The sequence below is a fragment of the Balaenoptera physalus genome (genome assembly GCF_965194825.1).
Source record: "Balaenoptera physalus genome assembly, chromosome: Y".
NCBI classification, from domain to species: domain Eukaryota; kingdom Metazoa; phylum Chordata; class Mammalia; order Artiodactyla; family Balaenopteridae; genus Balaenoptera; species Balaenoptera physalus.
Window position 1 is genome coordinate 11,352,564 of NC_138904.1, and position 12,451 is coordinate 11,365,014.

General features: G+C 41.6%; 1 protein-coding gene across 1 annotated transcript in view; it reads right to left on the minus strand.

Moving 5' to 3' along the window:
• The window catches only part of LOC309653398 (protein WWC3-like), a gene marked incomplete at its 3' end in the record, with an annotated part of 96,522 nt that extends 85,485 nt beyond the window's left edge, over positions 1-11,037 (minus strand). The window contains 1 exon segment of the mRNA XM_082448020.1: positions 10,282-11,037. Coding sequence (XP_082304146.1) covers positions 10,282-10,514 — 233 coding nt within the window. The 5' untranslated portion in view covers positions 10,515-11,037.
• Between the last annotated feature and the right edge of the window lie 1,414 nt (positions 11,038-12,451).

A 12,451-nucleotide genomic window follows, 5' to 3' on the forward strand; every position in this document is an offset into this window, starting at 1 on the left:
AAAGATGCGCGTACCCCAATGATCACAGCCGCATTATTTACAATAGCCAAGATATGAAAGCAACCTATGTGTCCATCAACAGACAACTGGATTAAGAAAATGTGATATTTGTGTGTATATATATATATACACACACACACACAATGGGATATCAGTCAGTTATAGAAAAAGAATGAAATTCTGCGATTTGCAACAATATGGATGGACCTAGAGAATATCATGCTTAGTGAAATAAGTCAGACAGAAAAAGACAAATACTATCTGATATCACTTACACGTGTAATTCAAAAATAATAATAATGATAGTAATAATAACACAATGGCTGTATCTGCAAAACAGAAACAGACTCAGATATAGAAAACAAATTGGTGGTTACCAAAGGTGACAGAGTAGGGGGAAGAGACAAATTAGGGGTATGGGATTAATGGATACAAGCTGCTATTAAACTACTATTAAAGTAGATAAGAAAGAAGAATATAATGTACAGCACAGGGAATTATACTCACTATGTTGTAATCACCTACAGTGAAACATAATTTCTGCAAAAAAAATTTTTTAAAACAAGGCTAACCAGTATCTCTGTAATTGGGAGGTTTGTCTCAGTCCTGGTCAGGTGACCATGAGTGAACCAGAGGGAGTTGCTGAGTTCCCCTGCCAGGATCAGAGAAAGAAAGAAATTAGTCCCATTCCCAGCTATGTCACCTTTGGGACAACTTCCTTTCTCCATAGACATCCCCTTCCCTTCACAGGAAACAGATATTGAAACAGTAATGAGGACTCACTCATGGGTGATTCCTGCAGTGTTAAAATGAATTTACATTCCTATAGAAAAGGGGGAAAAAGGATTTACATTTTGAAAAGAAATAAAACCTAAAATACTTCTACAGCAAAAAAAAAAAAAAAGAAGAAGAAAATTCCACTTGAAAACAGAACCTAGAAGAAATAAATACTTAAAAACAAGTTTATGGACAATCGAAGGTGGCGGAAGAGTTAGACGTGGAGATTACCTTCCTCTTCACAAATAAATCAGAAATACATCTACATGTGGAACTGCTCCTACAGAACACCTACTGAACGTTGGCAGAAGACCTCAGACCTCACAAAAGGCAAGAAACTCCCCACGTACCTGGGTAGGGCAAAACAAGCAAAACAGAAAAGAAAACACAGAGACAAAAGGATAGGGACAGGACCTGCACCAGTGGGAGGGAGCTGTGAAGGAGGAAAGGTTTCCACACACTAGGAAGGCCCTTTGCAGGCAGAGACTGCAGGTGGCAGAGCGGGGAGCTTTGGAGCCCCCGAGGAGAGCACAGCCACAGGGGTGCAGAGGGCAAAGCGGACAGATTCCTGCACGGAGGATCGGTGCCGACCAGCACTCACCAGCGGGAGAGGCTTGTCTGCTCACTCTCTGGGGCGGGCGGGGGCTGGGAGCTGAGGCTCCGGCTTTGGTCAGATCCCAGGGAGAGGACTGGGGTTGGCGGCGTGAACACAGCCTGAAGGGGGTTAGTGCGCCACGGCTAGCTGGGAGGGAGTACGGGGAAAGGTCCGGACCTGCCGAACAGGCAAGAGACTATTTCTTACCTCTTTGTTTCCTGGTGCGCGAGGAGAGGGGATTAACAGCGATGCTTTAAGGAGCTCCAGAGACGGCGTATGCCACGGCTATCAGCACGGACCCCACAGACACTAAGGCTGCTGCTACCGCCACCAAGAAGCCTGTGAGCAAACACAGGTCACTATTCATACCTCCTCTCCAGGAGCCTGTGCAGCCTGCCACTGCCAGGGTCCCATGATCCAGGGACAACTTCCCTGGGAGAACACACAGCGCACCTCAGGCTGTTGCAACGTCACGCTGGCCTCTGCCACTGCAGGCTCGCCCCACATCAGCACCCCTCCCTCCCCTCAGCCTGAGTGAGCCACAGCCCCCGAATCAGCTGCTTCTTTAACCCCGTCCTGTCTGGGCGAAGAACAGATGCTCTCAGGCGACCTACACACAGAGGCGGGTCCAAATCCAAAGCTGAACCCCGGGAGCTGTGCGAACAAAGGAGAGAAAGGGATATTTCTCCCAGCAGCCTCAGGAGCAGAGGATTAACTCTCCAAAATGAACTTGCTGTACCTGCATCTGTGGAATACCTGAATAGACAATGAATCATCCCAAATTGAGGAGCTGGACTTTGGGAGCAAAGATATTTTTTTCTTTTTCCCTTTTTCTCTTTTTGTGAGTGTGTATGTGTATGCTTCTGTGTGTGATTTTGTCTGTATAGCTTTGTTTTTACCAATTGTCTTAGGGTTCTGTCTGTCCTTTCTTTTTATTACTTATAAAATTTTTTTCTTAGTAATTATTTTTTATTTAAATAACTATTTTATTTTATTTTACTTTATTTTATTTTATCTTTTTCTTTCTTCCTTTCTTCCTTTCTCCCTTTCTCCCTTTCTTTCTATTTTTTCTCTCTTTTATTCTGAGCCATGTGGATGAAAAGCTCTTGGTGATCCAGCCAGGCATCAGGGCTGTGCCTCTGAGGTGGGAGAGCCAAGTTCAGGACACTGGTCAACAAGAGACCTCCCAGCTCCACGTAATATCAAACAGTGAAAATCTCTGAGAGATCTCCATCTCAACGCCAAGACCCAGCTTCACTCAGTGACCAGCAAGCTACAGTGCTTGGACACCCTATGCCAAACAACTAGCAAGACAGGAACACAGCCCCATCCATTAGCAGAGAGGCTGCCTAAAATCATAATAAGGCCACAGACACCCCAAAATACACCACCAGACATGGACCTGCCCATCAGAAAGAAAAGATACAGCCTCATCCACCAGAACACAGGCACTAGTCCCCTCCACCAGGAAGCCTACACAACCCACTGAACCAATCTTACTCATTGGGGGCAGACACGAAAAACAACAGGAACTACGAACCTGCAGCCTGCCCAAAGCAGACCCCAAACACAGTAAGATAAGCAAAATGAGAAGACAGAAAATCACACAGCTGGTGGAGGAGCAAGGTAAAAACACATCAGACCTAACGAATGAAGAGGAAATAGGCAGTCTACCTGAAAAAGAATACAGAATATTGATAGTAAAGATGATCCAAAATCTTGGAAATAGAATAGACAAAATGCAAGAAACATTTAACAAGGATGTAGAAGAACTAAAGAGGAACCAAGCAATGATGAAAAACACAATAAATGAAATTAAAACTACTCTAGAAGGGATCAATAGCAGAATAACTGAGGCAGAAGAACGGGTAAGTGACCTGGAAGATAAAATATTGGAAATAACTACTGCAGAGCAGAATAAAAAAAAAGAATGAAAAGAACTGCGGACAGTCTCAGAGACCTCTGGGACAACATTAAATGCATCAACATTCGAATTATAGGGGCCCCAGAAGAAGAACAGAAAAAGAAAGGGACTGAGAAAATATTTGAAGAGATTATAGTTGAAAACTTCTCTAATATGGGAAAGGAAATAGTTAATCCAGTCCAGGAAGCACAGAGAGTCCCATAGAGGATAAATCCAAGGAGAAACACACCAAGACACATATTAATCAAACTATCAAAAATTAAATATGAAGAAAAAATATTAAAAGCAGCAAGGGAAAGACAGCAAATAACACACAAGGGAATACCCATAAGGTTAACACTGATCTTCTAGCAGAAACTCTGCAAGCCAGAAGGGAGTGGCAGAACATATTTAAAGTGTTGAAGGAGAAAAACCTACAATCAAGATTACTCTACCCAGCAAGGATCTCATTCAGATTTGATGGAGAAATTAAAAACTTACCAGACAAGCAAAAGCTAAGAAAATTCAGCACCAACAAACCATCTTTACAACATATGCGAAAGGAACTTCCTTAGGCAGTAATCACAAGAGAAGGAGAAGACCTACAATAACAAACCCAAAACAATTAAGAAAATGGTAATAGGAACATACATATCGATAATTACCTTAAATGTAAATGGATTAAATGCTCCAACCAAAAGACACAGACTGGCGGAAAGGATACAAAAACAAGACCTGTATATATGCTGTCTACAAGAGACCCACTTCAGACCTAAGGACACATACAGACTGAAAGTGAGGGGATGGAAAAAGATACTCCATGCAAATGGAAATCAAAAGAAAGCTGGAGCAGCAATTCTCATATCAGACAAAATAGACTTTAAAATAAAAACTATTACAAGAGATAACGAAGGACACTACATAATGATCAAAAGATCGATCCAAGACGAAGATGTAACAATTGTAAATATTTATGCACCCAACATAGGAGCACCTCAATATATACAGCAAATTCTAACAGCCAGAAAAGGGGAAATCAGAGTAACACAATCATAGTAGGGGACTTTAACACCCCACTTCCACCAATAGACAGATCATCCAAAACGAAAATAAATAAGAAAACACAAGCTTTAAGTGATACATGAAACAACTTGGACTTACTTGATATTTATAGCACAGTCCATCCAAAAACAACAGAATACACTTTCTTCTCAAGTACTCATGGAACATTCTCCAGGAGAGATCATATCTTGGCTCACAAAACAAGCATTGGTAAATTTAAGAAAATTGACATCATATCAACTATCCTTTCTGACGACAGTGCTATGAGACTAGATATGAATTATAGGAAAAAATCTATAAAAAATACAAACCCTTGGAGGCTAAATATTACACTACTTAATAACCAGGAGATCACTGAAGAAATCTAAGAGGAAATCAAAAAATACTGAGAAACAAATGACAATGAAAACCAATGGCCCAAAACCTATGGGTTACAGCAAAAGCAGTCTAAGAGAGAAGTTTATAGCAATACAATCCTACCTCAAGAATCAAGAAACCTCTCAAGTAAACAACCAAACATTACACCTAAAGCAATTAGAGAAAGTAGAACAAAAAAACCCCAAAGTTAGCAGAAGGAAAGAAAGCATAAAGATCAGATCAGATATAAATGAAAAAGAAATGAAGGAAAGGATAGCAAAAATCAATAAAACTAAAAGCTAGTTCTTTGAGAACATAAACAAAATTGATGAACAATTACCCAGACTCATTAAGAAAATAGGGAGAAGATCAAATCAACAGAATTTGAAATGAAAAAGACGAAGTATCAACTGACACTGCAGAAATACAAAGGATCATGAGAGATTACTACAAGCAATGATATGCGAATAAAATGGACAACCTGGAAGAAATGCACAAAGTCTTAAAAAAGCACAACCTTCTGAGACTGAACCAGGAAGAAACAGAAAATCTAAAAAGACCACTCACAAGCACTGAAATTGAGACTGTGATTTAAAATCTTCCAAAAACCAAAAGCCCAGGACCAGATGGCTTCACAGGCAAATTCTATCAAACATTTAGAGAAGAGCTAACACCTATCCTTCTCAAACTCTTCCAAAATACAGCAGAGTGAGGAACACTCCCAATCTCATTCTACGACGTCACCATCACCCTGATACCAAACGCAGACAAAGATGTCACAAAGAAAGAAAACTACAAGCCAATATCACTGATGAACATAGATGCAAAAATCCTCAACAAAATACTAGCAAACAGAATCCAATAGCACATTAAAAGGATCATACATCATGATCAAGTGGGGTTATCCCAGGAATGCAAGGATTCTTCAATATATGAAAATCAATCAAAGTGATACACCATATTAACAAACTGAAGGAGAAAAACCATATGGTCATCTCAATAGATGCAGAAAAAGCTTTTGACAAAATTCAACACCCATTTATGATAAAAACCCTCCAGAAAGTAGGCATACAGGGCACTTACCTCAACGTAATAAAGGACATATATGACAAACCCACAGCCAATATCGTTCTCAATGGTGAAAAATTGAAAAAATTTGATCTAAGATCAGGAACAAGACAAGGTTGTCCACTCTCACCACTATTATTCAACATAGTTTTGGAAGTTTTAGCCACAGCCAACAGAGAAGAAAAAGAAATAAAAGGAATCCAAATTGGAAAAGAAGAAGTAAAGCAGTCACCGTTTGCAGATGACATGATACTATACATAGAGAATCCTAAAGATCCTACCAGAAAACTACTAGAGCTAATCAATGAATTTGGTAAAGTAGCAGGATACAAAATTAATGCACAGAACTCTCTTGCATTCCTATATACTAATGATGAAAAATCTGAAACCGAAATTAAGGAAACACTCCTATTTACCACTGCAACAAAAAGAATAAAATACCTAGGAATAAACTTACCTAAGGACACAAAAGACCTGTATGCAGAAAACTATAAGACACTGATGAAAGAAATTAAAGATGATATAAACAGATGGAGAGATATACCATGTTCTTGGATTGGAAGAATCAACATTGTGAAAATGACTCTACTACCCAAGGCAATCTACAGATTCAACGCAATCCCTAGAAAACTACCAATGGCATTTTTCACAGAACTTGAACAAAAAAATTGCACAATTTGTATGGAAACAAAAAAGACCCAAGTAGCCAAAGCAATCTTGAGAAAGAAAAATGGAGCTGGAGGAATCAGGCTCCCTGACTTCAGACTATACTACAAAGCTACAGTAATCAAGACAGTAAGGTACTGGCATAGAAAAAGAAATACCGATAAATGGAACAGGATAGAAAGCCCAGAGATAAACTCACACACATATTACCTTATATTTGATAAATGAGGCAAGCATATACAGTGGAGAAAAGAGAGCCTCTTCAATAAGTGGTGCTAGGAAAACTGGACAGGTACATGTAAAATTATGAAATTAGAACACTCCCTAACACCATACACAAAAATAAACTCAAGGGCTTCCCTGGTGGCGCAGTGGTTGAGAATCTGCCTGCCAATGCAGGGGACACGGGTTCGAGCCCTGGTCTGGGAGGATCCCACATGCCACGGAGCAACTGGGCCCTTGAGCCACAACTACTGAGCCTGCGCGTCTGGAGCCTGTGCTCTGCAACAAGAGACACTGCAATAGTGAGAGGCCCACGCACCGCGATGAAGAGTGGCCCCCGCTTGCCGCAACTGGAGAGGGCCCTTGCATAGAAACGAAGACCCAACACAGCCAAAAATAAATAAATAATAAATTAATTAATTAAAAAAAAAAAAAAACTCAAAATGGATTAAAGACCTAAATGTAAGGCCAGATACTGTCAAACTCTTAGAGCAAAACAAGCAGAACACTCTGTGACATAAATCACAGCAAGCTCCTTTTTGACCTACCTCCTAGAGAAATGGAAATAAAAACAAAAATGAACAAATGGGACACAATGAAACTTAAAAGCGTTTGCACAGCAAAGGAAACCATAAACAAGATGAAAAGACAAAGCTCAGAGTGGGAGGAAATACTTGTGAATGAAGCAACTGACAAAGGATTAATCTCCAAAATTTACAAACAGCTCATGCAGCTCAATATCAAAAAACAAACATGTCAATCCAAACACACACAGAAGACCTAAATAGACATTTCTCCAAAGAAGATATACAGATTGCCAGAAAACACATGAAAGAATACTCAACATCACTGATTATTAAAAAATGGAAATCAAAACTACAATGAGGTATCACCTCACACTAGTCAGAATGGCCATCATCATAAAATCTACAAACAATAAATGCTGGAGAAGGTGTGGAGAAAAGGCAACCCTCTTGCAGTGTTGGTGGGAATGTAAATTGATACTGCCACTATGGAGAACAGTATGGAGGTTCCTTAAAAAATAGAAATAGAATTACCATATGATCCAGCAATCCCACTACTGGGCATAGAGCCTGAGAAAACCGTAACTCAAAAAGAGTCATGTACCACAATGTTCACTGCAGCTGTATTTACAATAGCCAGGACATGGAAGCAACCTAAGTGTCCATCGACAGATGAATGGATAAAGAAGATGTGGCACATATATACAATGGAATATTACTCAGCCATAAAAGGAAACAAAATTGAGTTATTTGTAGTGAGGTGGATGGACCTAGAGTCTGCCATACAGAGTGAAGTAAGTCAGAAAGAGAAAAACAAATGCCATATGCTAACACATATATATGGAATCTAAAACAAAAAAAAACTGGTTCTGAAGAACCTAGGGGCAGGACCGGAATAAAGACGCAGACGTAGATAATGCACTTGAGGACACAGGGAGGGGGAAGGGTAAGCTGGGACAAAGTGAGAGAGTGGTATGGACATATATGCACTACCAAATGTAAAAGAGATAGCTAGTGGGAAGCAGCCGCATAGCACAGGGAGATCAGCTCGGTGCTTTGTGACCACCTACAGGGGTGAGATGGGAAAGGTGGGAGGGAGACGCAAGAGGGAGGAGATATGGGGATATATGTATTTGTATAGCTGACTCGCTTTGCTATAAAGCAGAAAGTAACACACGGTTGTGAAGCAATTATACTCCAATAAAGATGTTTAAAAAAAATTATCTCATAAAAGATTCATATGTTGTTACTTTGCAAAAAAAAAATGCAACATATTCACTTTTCTTCACTGGTTTGGTACTTTTAGCATTTAAGTGCTACTTTTTTTGAACGTGTAGCTAAGTGACGTCTGAAAAATAAGTGTAAAATGCTTTTCAATTACACGAACTAATCTTCATAAAAAGGAAGCTAGGAAATGTATCTGAATGACATGGAAATGAAGATTATACAACCTGATTTCTATAATCTGCTCACTTATGTTGCTTGATTTATCATTTAAACAGAAACTTATACATAGTTTCATTATGAATCCCCATTCCAATACAAACTGTTTTATATTACCCTCATAAAATGACCCCTGGCCTCTTCTAAGCAAAAACAGTATGTTTAATTGGTTCATTTTCCAGTTGTTTGGGTTTTTAACAGACTTACAGCATAAAAAGACACCATATTCCAAACAGTTATAGTAACTCCAGAACCTTCCAAGGCTTGATCAGACAGCTGTGGCTCTAGCTTTTGGTTAAAATTACATGATCTCATCTCATAGTTACATTTTCAATGTAACTAACCATCTTACTAACCTTTAAATTTCTGCTAGGATTCATATAAATTTCTGAATCCAAAAGGTTGCAACACTGAGAATGTTAGGGAATCGATCCTTTTGCTTGGTTTTTCCCTATCTGATCCAAGAGAAATCCTCAAACAATAATTCAGTAGATTGTCTCCTTTTTTATAAAATAAAAGAGCTTATTTTGAAATGCCCGTGCCAGGAGCACTGCCTTTCCAGTGCAGGTAGGAGGAATCAGGAGCCTGTCACCACAATGGGCATTTTCAAGCCTGAAAATCACTGGGAAGCTTGCAGTACTTCCCTTCTGGCACTCGAGTCCAGTGTGGAGAGAAGTTGCTCCATACAGAACAAGATATCACATAATCAGTGGAAAGGCTCAGTTTGAACAGAATTCCAACTCCACAAAAAAATCCATCTCTCCAAAAGCGGCTGAACATTGAAAGCAGCAGACAATTGAGCAAAAATTAAGAAAAAGCATCATTAGATGAACTTAAATTTAATATGGTAGTAGTTTTAAAAGTATTCGTTTTTACTCCATAAGATTTATTTATATGAATAATAAGACTTAGTGGTCTTCTCGTATCTTGCACAAAAAGGAAACCTAAAATTTAACTCTTTTTTCCTCTTTGTTCAAAAAGCATATGGGTCTAATCATAGCCCATTCTGACCGCAGTGCACAGGCTTTTTCAATCAGAATTTTAACTCAACTTTTAAGGCGCTAAAGAGTAACCATCACAAGTTTGATGGTTACTCCAAAGAATCGGGAATCCTTAAGTGTCCCATCTGGCACAGTCTTCGAATGGAAACTAGGCTCAGCCCGCCAGACAAGGAACCCACACCACGAGGCTGGGGCGCACGTTTGTGCTCCAAGATGACAGCTCATCTGGCCACCGCGAGGTCGGGGGCGCCTGTAGGGACACAGCCGGGGGGCGGTGGGCCGCGGAGGCCCGACAGGGATGGGCGAGACCGTGGAGGAAAAAGGAAGAGAGGGCCATCCGTCAGCCCCTGGAGAGGAAATTCCTGGCGCCCAGCTCCCAGGCGTCGGTCAGCGGGTGACGTGAGGGGACCAAGGAAGAGACTTCGCTGTGTGGAGGGAATCCTAGAGGTCAAGGCTCCGCGTTCAGTAGTGTCACAAGCTTGCAGAGCGAACGACCCAGTTAACTCCTTCGGCCTACCGGGTAACCCACGGACCGGACCCAAGTTTAGGGGTTCCGGACGGCTCAGAGCTGGGCGGAGCATGTCGCCAGTGCATCCGCCAGTGCGTCAGCCGCCGGAAGTGGCACACTCCCTCAGAGTCACACCACCCCCGCAACCCCCATACCAGTTGCGGGGGTCGATCCACGACGTCTGGCGCGTGTTGTGGTCGATATAGAAGACGCGGCCGTCGTAGTCGCGCGCCTCCTCCCAGCCGGCGGGCAGCTGCAGCTCGGCGCTCTCCCGGGCCAGCAGGGGTGGCGGCGCGGAGGGCGCGGGGGCCGCGGGCGGCGGCTGCTCCTGCGGGGCCTCTAGCGGCTGTCCCCGCCGCCGCCGCCTGCCGCCGCTCAGCCACGGCATGACGGCGCGGGCCCTGCTGCCGCCCGGCCGCCCCACTCTCGCCGCCTCCTCCGCCAGCACTAAGGCCCGGCGTCCGGGGCGCGGGGGCGGCCGCGGGGAACCTCCCGCAGCGCCTGGTGCATCCTCCGCCCGGTGCCCGCGCCCCGGCGCCCGTCTGCAGCCCGCCAGCCGACGCCCACTTCCCTGCTCCTCCTGGATAGCCGACACATGCGCGGAGTCACAGGCTAGGGATCCAAGCCACGGCCCCTCCTGAATGCCTCTCTATTTTCAAGGAACGCACAGCCGCTTTCGCACAGTTTGCAGCCATACTGGGTGTGGGCGGCCTTGTAGTTAGCGGAAGACCCCACCTCTTTCCTACGCCTGGTGGCTCCTCCCACAATCTTCACGGAGTGTTCTTACTCCTTTAGCAGCAATCTGTTCCGCTTCGTGCTCTGTCTTCCTCTAAATCTCTCAACTGCTTTATTCTTCAGGCATGCTATGGACCGAAGACTGTCATGCCAACCCCCCTCCCATATGCATACCAGAAGGTAAGGCTATTTGGAGGCGAGTTCTTCAAATCTCTGTTTAAGTTAAAACGAGGCCCTCAGAATGGGGCCTACCATTTAATGCAATCTGACTGGTCCCTTAATTTTAAGAAGATGAAATTTTTGCACGCAGGTTTGTACATACAAAGAGAATACAGTCAACGAGAGGGTATCTATCTGCAAGCTAAACAGAGGAAACTAACCCTGCCAGCACCTTGGACTTCAACTTCCACCCCCTAGAACTGTGAGAAAGTAAATTTTTGTGGTTTTGGCCACCCAAGCCTGTGGTATTTTGTTAAGGCAGCCCTAGCAAACTAATACAAGAGTCATGATTGAAGTACTTTATCGCAGGAAAATATGGACGTTTTGTTTTGTTATTTTTTAAATGAAATATAATTGCCATATAATATTATGTTAGTTTCAGGTATACAACATAAAGATTTCATATTTGTGTATATTGGGAAATGATCACCACAATAAATGAAGTTAAATCAGTTACCATACATTGTTACATTTTTTCTTGTGATGAGAATTTTTAACATTTACTCTCTCCACAAATTTCAAATGCACAGTACAGTATTAACTATAGTCACCGTGCAGTACATTACAGCCTCATGTATTTTATAACTGGAATTTTGTAACTTTTGACCCATTTCACCCATCTCCCCATGCCCTGGTGTCTGGCAAGCACCTATGTTCTCTATTTTTGTTGTTGTTGTTGTTGTTTATAATGCCACATATAAAATCATACAGTATTCATCATTCTCTTTCTGACTTATTGCACTTAACATAGTGCCCTTAAGTCCATCCATGGCATCGCAAAGGATGTTTTCCTTCTTTTTTAATGGCCAAATTCCATTGTATATATACACCACATCTTTTTTATTCATTCATCTATTGTGTATGGTATACGATAGTAGTTCAGTTTCATTCTTTTACATATAGTTTAGTTTTCCCAGCACCATTTATTGAAGAGACTGTGTTTTCCCCATTGTACCTTCTTGGCTCTTTTGTCACAACACAATTGATCATGTATCTGTGAGTTTATTTCTGGGTTCTCTATTCTGTTACACTGATCTGTGTGTCTTTTTTAATGCTTCTATCATACTGTTTTGATTACTATAGCTTAATAGTATAAATTGAAATCAGGAAATATGACGCCTCCAACTTTGTTCTTGTTGCTCAATATTTCTTTGGGTATTTGGGGTCTTTTGTGGTTCCATAGAAATTTGGGGATTGTTTGTTCTATTTATTTGAAAAATACCATTGGAATTTTGATAGGGATTGCATTGAATCTATAGATTGTATGGACATTTTAACAACATTAATTCTTCCAAACAGTGAGCACAGAATATCGTTCCATTTATATGTGTTTTTATTTTTATTTCCATCAGTATCTTACAGTTTTCAGCA